The sequence below is a fragment of the Podarcis erhardii genome (assembly GCF_964252035.2).
Source record: "Podarcis erhardii genome assembly, chromosome: 4".
In the NCBI taxonomy this organism is placed as follows: domain Eukaryota; kingdom Metazoa; phylum Chordata; class Lepidosauria; order Squamata; family Lacertidae; genus Podarcis; species Podarcis erhardii.
The window spans coordinates 34,176,227-34,191,082 of record NC_138508.1 but is presented as its reverse complement, the minus strand read 5'-3'; the positions used below and the strand labels follow the sequence as shown (position 1 = coordinate 34,191,082).

The following is a 14,856-nucleotide window of genomic DNA, read 5'->3' as shown; positions in this document are numbered from 1 at the left end:
TAGTTGTGCCAGTTCACCAGAGCAAGGTTATTCTCCCTGACAACAACTGATTTGATTAGCAGTGTAATGTCAGAAGGTGGGATTTCTGAGATCGCAAGTTCTCCTCCAAGGTTCATGGAGACAGGTTGCTCAGCAATATCTATGTATAAATAAGTTGATTCAGAAACTGATTTACAAAACACAACTCTTGACAAATAGGAATGCATCAGCCCCAGTGTAACAGGCCTGTTTATCGGGGACTTGTGATAATGAATTACCTAAATCTGCATAAACAAAAATAGGTCACTTGCAGTTTTTGTGAAGATTTACAAACCTACCGTATTTTTCGTCCTATAGGGCGCACCGGCCCATAGGACGCACCTCGTTTTTTGGGGTGGGGAATGAATAAAAAAAAATTATCCCCCCCACCAGCCGCGGCTGCCGCCCCAAGCCTTGCACACGCCTGCCCGAAGCATGGGGCACCCTCCGGAGGGCTCCATGTGCTTCGGGCGGCAGGCTGCCGCCCCAAGCCGCCGGGCGCGCAAGGCTTGCAGACACTCGCCCGAAGCACGACGAGCCCTCTGCTTCGGCGGCAAGCTGCCGCTCCAAGCCACGACGAGCCCTCTGCTTCGGCGGCAAGCTGCCGCTCCAAGCCTTGCGCGCCCGGCGGGAGCTCCCGCCGGGCGCGCAAGGCTTGCAGACACTCACCCGAAGCACGCGGAGCCCTCCGGAGGGCTCCCTGTGCTTCGGGCAACAGGCTGCCGCGCCAAGCCTGGCGCGCTCGGCAGGAGCTCCTGCCGGGCGCACAAGGCTTGCAGACACTCGCCCGAAGCACGGGGAGCCCTCTGGAGGGCTCCCTGTGCTTCGGGCAACAGGCTGCCGCCCCAAGCCTTGCGCGCTCGGCGGGAGCTCCTGCCAGGCGCGCAAGGCTTGCAGACACTCGCCCGAAGCACGGCGAGCCCTCTGGAGGGCTCCCTGTGCTTCGGGCAACAGGCTGCCGCCCCAAGCCTGGCGCGCTCGGCGGGAGCTCCTGCCGGGCCCGCAAGGCTTGCAGACACTTGCCTGAAGCACGGGGAGCCCTCCGGAGGGCTCTGCGTGCTTCGCGGCAGGCTGCCGCCCCAAGGCTCGCGCGCCCGGCGGGAGCTCCTGCCGGGCGCGCAAGGCTTGCAGACACTCACTGGGGCTGCAGGCTGCTGCCAGCAAGCGTTGTGAGCCCGCAGGAACTCCCGCCGGGCTTGCAAGGCTTGCGGATAGCTTCCTGAAGCCTGGAGAGCGAGAGGGGTCAGTGCGCACTGATGCCTCTCGCTCTCCAGGCTTCAGTGAAAGCCTGCATTCGCCCCATAGGACGCACACACTTTTCCCCTTCATTTTTGGAGGGGAAAAAGTGCGTCCTATGGGGCAAAAAATACGGTATTTTTGAGAAATCAAAGTCTGGTAACGGGACATTATTGCTTCACACCATTAGATGGCAGCAAAGGGCTTAGACCAAAGTTTGAGCCACTAGGGATTCCTATACAGATAAGTAACACTTAGAAAATTAAAATTCAGTAAGAGTGTGAAATTCTTCCCTGGGGCTTCCCTGTCCTCTCGGGAAAAGACATCAAGGCTTCATATCATACAAAAATTGGTTATTTGTCTAGTGTTAACGCTAACATACCAGCTACTATATTGCTAACATATTGCTAACATACCAGCTACTATATTAGCAAAGCCACCCTAAAAATCCAGAGCTACTATATATATCATAAATATGAAGGAGGCTGAGCTTCTGGAATGTGGCCTGTTCTTGATATTCTAAAGTTTACATATAAGCAAAGCAGATAGAGGAGATGGCCCACACAGTAGCAGCATCTCCTTAAATCTCAAGTGAATAATCTCTTTTCAAAGCTGATACACAGCCATCTCCAAAGATTAAATGAAACTTGGCATTAGGAGGAGGAGGTGAACATGACTTACTTTTTGGACAAACAGAGTCATCAAAGACTTCATCCTCAGATCCCGACTCTTCCTCATCACTCTCCAAACTAGACTCTTCATCGCTCTCTTCCTCACTCTCTTCATCTTCATCTAGAATAAGAAAGTGCCATTGTCACACAGGCAACTCCTGTTGAAGTAACACAGCCCAGAGAGCAAGCTCTTTCATCACGGGGGTCACCAAGGTAATATTCAGAGAACACAATGCAGCCATTAAAACGGCAGAAGGAAGTGTCCAATACCCGCTGCTAATCACTGATCAGGCAGCACAAAGCAATTTTCAGTACCAACAAAGCCAAGCCAAATCACTGGCTTCTGTTAGAGAGGACTAGATTGAGGCTAAGGCTGAGATTACGGGGTGAATACACTGAGCAGAGGTCACAAGATGGGACACGCATAGTTTAGTTCTGCCTCCACAGCAATGTAGAACTTGGTCAAAAGGTATATGGGGCAACATCGACATGAAACAGTCTTTCCTACCTCCTTCGCCTTCCACTTCTTTCTTCTTAACACGCTTGATCCTCTTCTTTAGGACTTTAGTGAGGAAATTAGCAAATTTGTTGTTTTCCCCCAAAGATGCTTGGAAAGTGGCATAAAGGATCTTCTCTCGTTCCTGGAGCTTTGCAATCTCTGCTTTCTTTTCCTCAATTTGCGCAAGATAGCTATTTAATTTGTGCTTCAAAAAAAGAAAAATAGCATTTAAACTCCACGTGAGCAGCACTCGACACAACTATTGCGGTCTGCTTAGCTACTAGGATGCAAGGAGGACTTATCTGTAAGAGAGGACAGAAGCACTTTTCTCCCCTGTCTGATGAGGCTCCTCGGCCAGCTACCTATAGGGCAGCCATCTGGGAAAATCATAGAATTGTAGAGTTGGAAGGAACTACAAAGGTCATCTAGTCTAAACCCCCTGCAGTACAGGAATCTTTCACCCCATGTGGGGCTTGAATCCATGGTCCTGAGATCGAGTCGTATGCTCTACCAACTAAGCTATCCTGCCTACAACTTCTTCCACCTGTGCACTTTTTGGGGAGCAGAAGTCTCCACTGATGAGGGCTGTCCCTATCACATCTAGAATGGCCCTTTAAAACCAGTAGAGGAAGGTCTCTTATCAGGAACTTCAAAACTGTACAAAGCCTTTTATACGCCCTGCATACTTGCATTTCCTCCTCCTCACTAGAAAGGCTGTTGACACGTTCCTGGAGAATGTTCTCATGTTTCTCAAAGTTCTTCAGGAGAAGCAGCTCTTGAAACCAAGTGATGTGGCGTAGGTCAGCAGTTTTCATCATTATGTCCAGCTTCAGTTTTTGGTGACGAAGAAGGCGAAGCTCAGCATCAAAGGTAATCATGAGCTCATGAACCTGGAGAGAGTGTTAAGTCAGATGTAGCACTCAAAAAAGGAGTAGAAGAATAATGTCAACAATACTATTATATTAAATAAACAGTTTTAACTCTGCCTTGTTACTAAATTAATAGTTTCCTGCAATATTGTTGTCATTCTAAAATAGTAATCAGTGAGGCTAAAGAACAGTCTGAAGCCATTTCCTTCCAAATTGACATTTGTCAAAAAAAAGGCAAGTATCAACCTAGGGATACAGTTTTTCGCCTACTTCTGAAGCATGCATTCTGACTGGTGGCTGGGTCAATAGTATAAATTCTTCCAGGTTCACGCAGTTCACTGATGTGGGATTAATCAGAGATTTGAACATGAAAATCCACAGAATTTTTCACAATTGCTCACATAGTTCAACTTTACTTTAGAAACTGGATAGGAACGTTACAATCATGATATGCTAAATAAAGGCTAAATACAAAATTCTCCTTGCTTTCATATTTTCATTAGCAGAAGTGGACCAGTTGCCTGACGTATCAAAGTGTGCAAAAATTTGGGAAATTAAAGACATTTTTATTTTGAGAAGCTTTTCCAGCTGGGTGAAAAGGCATTGATTCCGTAGTGTTTTTAAACCTACATTTCATTGCATGTAGTTTTGGTACCGTTTTAAAAGCTATTTTTAGTTGGTTTGTGCAAATTAACTTGAGACCAATAGGAAAAGGGATGCACGAAGAAACAAATTTAAAAGACTTCACTTGGGAGCAGAATACGCCCAGTCGGCTTTGAAATATTTTCTCTTACCCTCTTGACCAAAACCTCTTGCATATAAATGTTCCGAATCTCCGCCCTCTTTGTGATTTCCAGTTCCAAGTCTGTAGGCTCCACTGCCTCAAACTCAAAAGATTTGACTGTCTGCGCTGCAGTTCCAGATGCTATTTTCATCGATTTCAAACTTGTTGACCGCATGGCAGCTTCTAAGTCCTTTGCTGAAGGGGCACGATAAAAGCCTCCTCCGAAACCCCCTAGACCTCCGCCCTCTCCTGAAGGAGCTACTGGCACCGTGTCCTTGAGCCTGGCCCGCTCTTCCAAGTCATGTTTGAACTTCATGAGCATTTCAGTGTCATACTGGAACTGTTTCTCTGGAGTCTCTTCAGGAAGGAGTTGGGGAATTGGAGGAACAGGGACATGTTTGGATGGGTCGAGAGATGATTGGATTTTTTTCAGTTCTTGCACCACACACTGGATCTCTTCAATAATAGCCACCTTGAGGTCTCGGAGGGACACGATCCATTTGTTCATTTCCAGTTTCTTATCGTGTATCTGAAAGGAGGAGGGTTAGAACAGGCTTGCATTAAGGAACTCGCATTACGTCAATATTCAAGAACCCATTCATCTGCTTCTGCTCTTAATGCTACCTAAGCAAAATAATTTCAAAAGGAGACTCCAGTGTGAAACTGCTGAATTGCAATTCATCAAAACACTCAACTCAAGCCATTTGGGTCTGAATAGAGACAAAAGTTTGCTTTCCAACTACAGATGTTCATTTGCTCAGTATGCCAGAGTGATTATTTTATCATCTATAACTGCTGTTGTATAATGTCGCCATATTTATTTTGTATACATTCTAACTCGAATTGTCACTATCTGTACATTTTGCATTCCATTTCTATCTGATCTCACCGCTTACAACCCCCTCCCTATTTCCCCATGTGTATATATATATATTGCTACAAAAGAGGATCTGAATAAGTAAGTGGACTCTAGTCCATGTAAACTTATCCCATTATTAAATTTGTTAAGTCTATAAAGTGCTGGAAGACTGTTGGAGTTTTTTGCTGTAGCAGACTAATACAGCTACCACTCCAGATATTGCATTAAAGTTTACTATTTATAGTACAGAGGCAGGATTATACAAGAAAAAATGGGGGGGTGTGGATCCTGTATTCATTCATATGGTCGCCCTGTTATCTCACTCACCTGCCTCCTTTAGCTCAGTCCTAGAAGTATTAATAAAAATTACTACTACATACCAATCCAGGCCTCAACTTCACACCTGGACTTTGGCCTGTCAGTTGTGGCTCCCTTCATCCAGTTTTCCATTTTCTTGCTCTCCATGATCAGGCAGCATTTAGTGGGGAGGCTTTTCCCCTAAATATTTTTTTAACTTCTGCGGAACTCAGGCTTCCCCCAAGTCTGCTAATACTTCTGTCTAGTGCATGGGTGATACGATTTGAAGTAAAGAAGCAATAGCACTCAGAAAATTAAATCAGGAATGCGATGATTTAAATAGCTTTTTTAAAATTAATTATGTTATGGTTTTATTTGTTTTTTAAACTACTTTTGAGTTCTTTCTTACAATCAAGTGGTATATACAATCAAGTGGTATATACATTTTATGAAATTATTGGGGGGGGGGGAGTTTCTCTGCCTTCCAGTGCAAACGCAGAGGACAGAGGGAATCACACAATCCAAAGAGAAGCAGAATCTACTTACAGCCACTTCTAAAGATGCCAACTGATGAGTTTTCTTGTCAGCATTCATTCTCATGTGTTCAGGAATTTTGTAGTTAGTAGCCGTTTTCAATTTGAAGTCCCCCATATTCTGTTGGGCCTCTTTGATATTTTCTACATCTTGGGGGTCCTCATAGTCATCGCTTGGTTTGCTCTTGAATCTGACAAGCACCGGTGAAGATAAAAGCTATCAGCCCAACAGGCAGCATCAACTCACTCACTTTATAGCGTTTCATTCAGCAAAGAAGCTGCGGCACTGTGACTGCCCAGCTCTTATCTCATGCGGAGGCAGCAGGAAACAGACTGAAACCCTTTTATACTGAAGGGAGGAAATACAAATGGCAACAGGGAAGAGTGCTGTTGTACTGAGCTCCTGCTTCCAGCCTCTCCATAGGCATCTGGTTGGTCTGTAAGATGTTCTAACTCCCCTTCCTACTAATTCACATGGAGGCATTACTGGAGAACAGACCTAGAAGAGGACTAAGCCCAGAGGGGATGATTGGCACCAGCCTGACCCCTGCCAGGTCTGCTCTCCCAGTAAGCAAGTCTGTCTTTCTTGATGTAATTGCTACCTGCCTGCAAGTAAGAAGTTTGTCTAGCTGATTGCCAGGGGGGGGGTGTGTTTGGTTGCTGGCTGAGTGGATACAGCTGGGCTATGGGTGTGGTCAAGAGCCTGCCTTATAATGAGGACAGGCTTTGCCACTAGCAATGGGGTCTCCACTTTGAGGAGGTATGAGGCCATATACCACTCCACATGATCCTACCGTTATACCACATCATTTTGAAATTTTGAAGTAATATGGGCCAGGTATGGTTACTATTTGTTTATCAACAACATCCATCAACAATGAGCATTTGAAAAGTATTTTCTTTTCTTTTTTTACTCTGACTCACAGTTCATTCCACTCATCCCTTCTTTGTTGGATCTTAGCTTTGGCTCTGTCTGCTTTTTCAATAATTTTTCTAAGTTTCTCCATTCGATTTTCAACAATGCGGCTTGCCACTGTGTGTGGGTGCGCCTTTTTTGGCAGCTTTTCTGAATCCACTTCTTCTTCACTAATAGAAGCCTGGGTTGGAAATTTTGGCTCTGCACAAATGTGAAGAAAAATAAAGTAACATGCTTCTGTCCATATCATCCTCGCAGGGTTGTCTTAGTAGAGTGCTGCATTTAATAATAATAATAATAATTTATTATTTATACCCCGCCCATCTGGCTGGGCCTCCCCAGCCACTCTGGGCGGCTTCCATAGAAACCAAAAATACAGTAAAATATCACACGTTAAAAACTTCCCTGAACAGGGCTGCCTTAAGATGTCTTCTGAATGTCAGGTAGTTGTTTATCGCTTTGACATCTGCTGGAAGGGTGTTCCACTTTCATTCCACTTACATCCACTTTCACAAAAATGTTGTTTCATGGGAACAGTTTCCAAATTCAGCTTGCTGAATACCAAACTGGAGCTGGCCCCAAGGGATTTCCTCACGAAAGTAGGTTTTAAATGACATCTTCTGATATTTCCTGCTCTTTGCAAAGGCTAGTGTGGTAGCATCTGAGGAATTCTCACTATGGCCCCTCAATGCTGGAAAATGCAAAGCCACCTAAGCTTCTGTGTGCAGGAGGGACTTTGTCCCAGATTTTATCTTGTGAACCACCCTGAGAGCTTTTGATGAAAAGCGACATATAAATCTAATAAATAATGCCTAAACATTATTTCAGCATTACTTTAAATGTTAAGAGAAGCCATTGTAATAATCCTTCTATATAAAAACACCACCACCTTTACTAGTTGCCTTCAACCTAAGCCAAGGAACAAATTCTCCACTTTTCTGGCGGGTGAGAGTTCCAGGGGCATCACTTTATAAGTTGGCTTCCTTTGAAGGAGAGAGCACTGGAGGCTCACAACATAGATTTGGTTTATTAACAAAGAGACAAAAGGCACCTAAATGGAGGCAAGCAGCAAAGCCATTGGCTTATCAAGTAGCAGATCGGCTACCCCACATCACATCGCCAGAGAGAGGCAACCTTTATCTGAATATCCTTTTAGCCTTCTGCTAACCTTGTGCTTCTCTCTGCCCTTCTTTTTCTATACACAGACAAACATACATACAGCTTTTACATTAGCACCCTCATCCTAGCTGGTGTGTGTGTGTCACTTTCTAAACTCTGACAGAATTCAAACACTCCAACAATTTCCTAGCTCCCATGGAGGAACTATTCATTAGCCACTCCGGACCACTTAAAAGCCATTTCCCTTAAAAAATAAAAGCAAGGTTTCCTAGGCACTGTTAATAATAATAATTATCTACCAGCCTGTGATATACAATCCCATGACAGTGTTCCACATGTGTTAGCACTATATAGAAAAACTAAATAAAAAGTATGGGTACGGTCGCACAGCTGGCATGGAGTCTGCCCTCAATAAGCACATACAGTACAATTTTGACCGGACAGCACTTTTGTATACATGACAAGTCAAAGGCAGCTCTACAATCTGCTCTGATAAACTGCAAACCCGGTATATTTCTGAAGAACCAGTGACCTACTTGCTTAGGCACTTGCTACTCCACTATATTAAAAAAAAATCCACAGTATTTCACCAAGAATAAAAAGAAAGTATTGTGCTTGTGGAGGAAACTGTTGACATTCAATGCAATGTGGGAAACTCTGTTTTTGAGCAGCCTTAGGGAACTGCTTTTTGAAATATAGTGCGAGGATACCATCTGACAAACCCTCTGGTATAGAACCATAACAAGTAATATAAGATGAAGGCTGTGGAAAAAAATATTATCTTATGGTTGTGATAGTTCTGCCACAATGTTTTCAAACCCTTACTGGCATCCTTTTGGGTCTCTGTCCTTTGGTCTGTGTCTTTTCCTTTATGGTCATACTTGCTCTGTCGTCTTTTCGCTGCTTGACTTTGTTTACTGACATTGTACAATTTTTCTGAGATCGACAGCAGTCGGTACGTGGAGATTCGGTGGTTGCTTCTCATGGCACAGACCACAATGGTGTCATATTCCAAACTGGACCGAAACCTGAGGAATCAAAGAAAAGATCTAATTTTTTAAATGCCACATTTTCTGCTCCATAAAGTTGTCTCAGCAGGGATCAGCCAAGCAACAACAGCCTCTATGCCAGGGTCTAGAAACCATTTTTCTGTCAAAGGCAGCATTCCCTCCAGGTTAATCAGTCAAGGACTACATGGCAGCTGCTGGGAAGGGCTAGAGCTAAAATTAGATGGAGTTTGCAGCATCTCTTTCTCTATGCCACCCAAAGAACTCCCTTCCTGGTCTGTAACTGTCAGCTCAGATCCCTTTAGCGTTTATATGCGAAGTTAGGGATTCTTTGCCCCAATGTGCATCATCACTTTACACTTGCTTACAAGTGTATCAACCTGGTGTGAAGCAGCTGTGAATAAGGCAGATTCTATGTTGGGGAACTTTAGGAAAGGGGCTGAAAATAAAAAAAACCAAAAGCTATTTGTCTAATAAAGGTAAGGGTAAAGGATCCCTGAGAGTTAAGTCCAGTCGAAGGCGACTCTGGGGTTGCGGCGCTCATCTCGCTTTACAGACTAAGGGAGTCGGTGTTTGTCTGCAGACAGTTTTTCCGGGTCATGTGGCCAGCATGACCAAGCCGCTTCTGGCTCAACGGAACACCGAAACCAGAGCAGCGCATGGAAACGCCATTTACCTTCCCGCCGGAGCAGTACCTATTTATCTACCTTCATACAAATCTATGGGTGTATGCACTTGGAACACCATGTACAGTTCTTGATGTTGCACAGCTGGAAGAGGGTCAGAAAAAGGGCAACCAAAATAATGAAGGGGATGCAGCACCTACCCTATGAGAAATGGTTACAACGCTTAGGTCTTTTTAGTTTAGGAAAAAAAGGAAACTAAGGGGAGACATGATAGAGCAGGCTTCTTCAACTTCAGCCCTCCAGATGTTTTGAGACTACAATTCCCATCATCCCTGACCACTGGTCCTGCTAGCTAGGGATCATGGGAGTTGTAGGCCAAAAACATCTGGAGGGCCGAGGTTGAGCAAGCCTGTGATAGAGGCACCTAAAATTATGCCTGGTGTGAAGAAAGTTGACAGAAGTTTTTCTTTCTCTTCCATAACACCAAAACCGAGTGAGGGTCATCCAACAGAATGGTGGGAGATTCGGGACAGACAAAAGGAAGCACTTCTTCACAGAGAACATAGCTGAACAATGGAATTGTTGTAGCAAAGGCACAAACTGGGTGACTTTAAAAGGGGATTAGGCAAATTCATGGAGAATAAAGCTACCAATGGCTATCTGTCTTGATGGCTATATATTGCCTCTAGGATGAAGGACGGTATACCTCTGAATACCAGCTGCTGGGCAACAGGAGCAGGAGAGTCCCCAGGTCCTGCTGTTCTGCCTCCCATAGGCATCTGTTTGGCTCCTGTGAGAGCAGAACACTGGGCAAGAGAGGCATCTGGTCTAATCCTACCCCGTTCTTCTCTTATGTTCTCAAGCAAAATGAGTAATACCAGAAAGACTTCAGTTTTCAAGGAAAAGTTTCCAGCTTTTCAAAAATAAAACAAAAACTTTGCTTAAATATAACATCTTAGCAAATGAAGAATCTCTCCCAAAATTTGAGGACAAGGGGAAATGGCACTTGCCGATTCTCTACTTTCTGCAGCCCAATGCGATGTTTCTCCTGTTCCCAGGCCAATTCCTTTAGGACGAGCCGGATCTTATGCGCGGTCTTTCTGTCCATCTCTGCACGGATTCTGCGGTCCAACTCAAATTGCTGCATATTGAAAAAGTAGCATTTCATTTGATGGTGGTTATGGTGACGGTTTGTTCGTTTGCTTGATGTCTATTCTGCTTCTCAGCAGCGCTCCCGGATGCTGGGATGTGATGGATCATGATGGTCCAAGGCAGAGATGGGGAAACTGTGGCCCTCCAGATGTTGTTGGACTCCAGTTCTCATCAGCCCCATTGAGAATGGCCAATGGTATGGGATAATGGGAGCTGAAGTCCAAAAGCATCCAGAATCAGAGGTACCCCAGCATCTGTTTACAAACAAGGGGTGGCCCATCCCATTTCATCACCTGAGGCAAAACAGGACTCTGCTGATCCATGACCATGTTGCTCCCCACCCCCTTTGCCATCACCAGAATGTACCTCTTCTCCTCCTGAATAGTTCTACCAAGTACAAGATTTCTGCTCCTGTGCTAGATAGATTGTGATTTTATTTTGATCTTTTTGCAAGCAGGTTTTTAGAGCCTTTTGGAGCTATAGAGTGCGATAAACGTATTCTAAATAAAATGAATGAAGAAATAAAAATATTGGTGAAATCCTAACTGCCATCAGCAATTTGCCTAATTTAGGAACAGCCAGTCAGCAACCTTCACAATATTTTAAAGCAGTCATAGTTGCACCACAGCTACTGTATTTTTCGCTCTATAGGACGCACCCGACCATAAGACGCACCTAGTTTTTAGAGGAGGAAAACAAGAAACAAGAAAGCAAGAGGGAGGAGCTTTGCCTGGCTATCCCGGAAGCCAGAAGAGCAAGAGGGATCGGCGCGCACTGATCCCTCTTGCTCTTCTGGCTTCAGCGATAGCTGCACAGCCTGCATTCACTCCATAAGACGCACACACATTTCCCCTTACTTTTTAGGAGGGGAAAAGTGTGTCTTATAGAGCGAAAAATACGGTAATCCATTTCTCTACTTCCAAACTGTTCCCAATGATGTCCACTTGTAAGATTCACTGTTCAAAGCAATCACCTGAATGTATTAGTCAATCTCTACATATACATGGAACCAAAGCTAAATCTTGTAGTTCTTAATCTGCTTTACACTTTACATGCATGGTAAAATGACATGAATACCCTCTTAATTTACTGGTATTCGGTGTTCCAACAAGCTGTTCCTTGGGGAGTACTGGGCTAAATACTTTAACCATGGAAAAAAGGTTGGAACCACCTTTATAGGACAAAGCAATTCAAACACACTATGAATCTGAAAACTATCAAGGCTAAACTAAGAAATGCATGAAAAGCACAACTGCAAAAAGCAAAACAGGCATTTTTCTTTTTAAGAAAATAGCAGGCTTCGTTGTTTCAACTATTGGGAGTGAACTCGGAAGCAGTGGGCTCACTTTCGGCTGGTTGTTTTATTTAAATTGCAAACTGACCTGAGCCCTTAGAATAAAAACCATAATAAAACAAAATAAACATTGACCCATTACAAAAATACAAGCCACACTAAGGCATTAATTTGTACCTCTAAAGAAAGAAAAACCATACATACTGCTCTGTGAAGTTGCATGTGAGATGGCAGCTGACGGTTCATTTGGAGCAAATTCTGAAACTCCTCCCTTAGAGTGCTTAGTTCTTGTCTCTTAATAGATTTCTTCTGTTCTGCTATCCTCATTATATAATCGTGTTCCTTTTTTTGCTTCGCATTTTCAATACTAGAAATATGAGAAAATAAAGAGAAGATGGAGCAGTTTAAACCTACACTCTGGAAGTGGGCCTACAGAAAAGAAGAACATTTCATTATGTAATAAAGGTTTTTTACAGCAAAAATTACACAGCTTGGGGTCCCCTGCAACTCTACAATTCTATCTACAAAATATCCAGTTTTGCAATATTTGATTAATAAGCCTCTTTGGGACAGTGTTGTATAAACAAATAAATTTGTATAGAACTGAACTATTAGATAGAGCTACCAAATGAATGATTAAAAAGCTGACAGAAGCTGCACCACAATTATCCTGACAAAGCCAACAGTGGCTTTTGAGGTGGGTCTGAAAGCTTTATGCATTAAAGAACTGTTTCAACAGAGTAGAGAGTGCTTATCTAGAAGTCATCTAGATCGGACCTCTTAATTTATACTGGCATCCCAGGCACCAATCCAGAAGTGAGAGAGATATTTGAGGGAATAGCTTTAGCAACATGACTTGCCAATAGGCCACACCGGATGAGGGTGCACTGCCATTTCAAAGAGGCTCTTAGTGAAACCCGTTCCTCATGAGGGATTCAGAAGTAAAGTCTATCTTTCGGCAGCTTTACCTGTAGGCAGTAGGATCCTCAATATCTTCTGCTGGTCTCTCTCTTTCGAGGCCTCTCTGTGGAAGAATGTAATCAAACAATTGATGGCACTGTCAACAGTTGGCATGGCTGTTCCTGAAGTTAGGCTGGAATTGCATGCAGCTCCTCACAAACACAGTACTATAATTCATATAGGACATAAGAGACACAATGGTGTCTTTCTAGCAATCAACCTCCCCGCTGCCCAACCCTAAGGAGACTGAAAAAAATGTTCATCAAGGAAACAGCTGAAAGTTTCCCAATAATTGTGCACTTAAAATATGAAGTAAGGCCTATCTTCCTGGCTGTTACTTACCCTTGGAGAGGGCACCTTAGCCTTTAGCACTTTCTTAACCTCCTCAGCTGAAAGGATGTTATAAGTAAAGATATTGCCATCTGCTCCACAGGTCACAAGAAACCGATCATCAAAACTTGGGCAGATGCCTTGAATTTGCCCATAGTTATTATCATGCATGCTGTATGACCAATATCCGGCTATATTGTCCTTTGAGAGCCATTTCTCGTGGAGAGCGTAGATCCGTACTGCTCCATCCTGCATGCCACAGATCATTAGCAAGCCAGTGGAGCTGTGGAAGTAATCAAAACGTAAACAGCTGAGGGTGATTACTTTCTTCACAATGCCCTGCGAAATGGATATCTAAGGGAGCAGTCCAAACCCAAGATCTACTGGTATGTGCAAGTTAGGATCCAGAAATTCAGGCACAGCCAGGCAAGGTTGAATCCTGGTTCAACCAAAGATATGCCAGCATAACTCTCACATCCAAGCTCAGCCAGGATTTAGTCAGCTGAGCCAAGATGGACAAATTTTACATGGCTGTAAGCCCTGAAAAATGGGCATTCTGGGGAAGTAGTGGGATGTGACACGGCAGAGGGACTTGTCCTGAATCATAACTTCCATTCAGCTCAGCCACATAACCTGCCAACTTGGCAGGACTCATGCTGTTATGAAGAGCAGTGTATGTCAAGCTCTATTTCAAAGATCTGTTTTTCCACTGCCAGGCTTACACCAGCTGAGCCAGCAGTAGTTCTGCTCTCGAAGAGAGTTTGGAACAGCTCAATTGAAGGCAGTGTAAGTTCCACTTGGCTCCAATATTTAGTATTGTTCTATGAACCCTAAGAAGGCCCGGCTAATGTGAGGCATAGAATCATAGAGTTGGAAGAGACCACAAGGGCCATCGAGTCCAACCCCCTGCCAAGCAGGAAACACCATCAGAGCACTCCTGACATATGGTTGTCAAGCCTCTGCTTAAAGACCTCCAAAGAAGGAGACTCCACCACACTCCTTGGCAGCAAATTCCACTGTCGAACAGCTCTTACTGTCAGGAAGTTCTTCCTAATGTTTAGGTGGAATCTTCTTTCTTGTATTTTGGATCCATTGCTCCGTGTCCACTTCTCTGGAGCAGCAGAAAACAACCTTTCTCCCTCCTCTATGTGACATCCTTTTATATATTTGAACATGGCTATCATATCACCCCTTAACCTCCTCTTCTCCAGGCTAAACATGCCCAGCTCCCCTAGCCGTTCTTCATAAGGCATCGTTTCCAGGCCTTTGACCATTTTGGTTGCCCTCCTCTGGACACGTTCCAGTTTGTCAGTGTCCTTCTTGAACTGTGGTGCCCAGAACTGGAGGTGAGGTCTGACCAGAGCAGAATACAGTGGCACTATTACTTCCCTTGATCTAGATGCTATACTCCTATTGATGCAGCCCAGAATTGCATTGGCTTTTTTAGCTGCCGCGTCACACTGTTGGCTCATGTCAAGTTTGTGGTCAACCAAGACTCCTAGATCCTTTTCACATGTACTGCTCTCAAGCCAGGTGTCACCCATCTTGTATTTGTGCCTCTCAATTTTTTTGCCCAAATGCAATACTTTACATTTCTCCCTGTTAAAATTCATCTTGTTTGTTTTGGCCCAGTTCTCTAATCTGTCAAGGTCGTTTTGAAGTGTGACCCTGTCCTCTGGGGTGTTA

At 44.1% G+C, this 14,856-nt stretch overlaps 1 protein-coding gene across 1 annotated transcript in view; it reads right to left on the bottom strand.

Annotated features, from left to right (window-relative positions):
* Window positions 1-14,856, bottom strand: part of CFAP44 (cilia and flagella associated protein 44) — a 49,197-nt gene that overhangs the window by 6,948 nt on the left and 27,393 nt on the right. The window contains exons 19-29 of the mRNA XM_081859864.1: window positions 13,183-13,453; window positions 12,849-12,904; window positions 12,085-12,247; window positions 10,445-10,575; window positions 8,627-8,829; window positions 6,691-6,883; window positions 5,780-5,957; window positions 4,088-4,606; window positions 3,111-3,314; window positions 2,434-2,629; window positions 1,936-2,046 (exon numbers count right to left, since the gene is read on the bottom strand). Of these exons, the coding sequence (XP_081715990.1) occupies window positions 1,936-2,046; window positions 2,434-2,629; window positions 3,111-3,314; window positions 4,088-4,606; window positions 5,780-5,957; window positions 6,691-6,883; window positions 8,627-8,829; window positions 10,445-10,575; window positions 12,085-12,247; window positions 12,849-12,904; window positions 13,183-13,453 (2,225 nt within the window). The remainder of the gene's footprint in view (window positions 1-1,935; window positions 2,047-2,433; window positions 2,630-3,110; window positions 3,315-4,087; window positions 4,607-5,779; window positions 5,958-6,690; window positions 6,884-8,626; window positions 8,830-10,444; window positions 10,576-12,084; window positions 12,248-12,848; window positions 12,905-13,182; window positions 13,454-14,856) is intronic.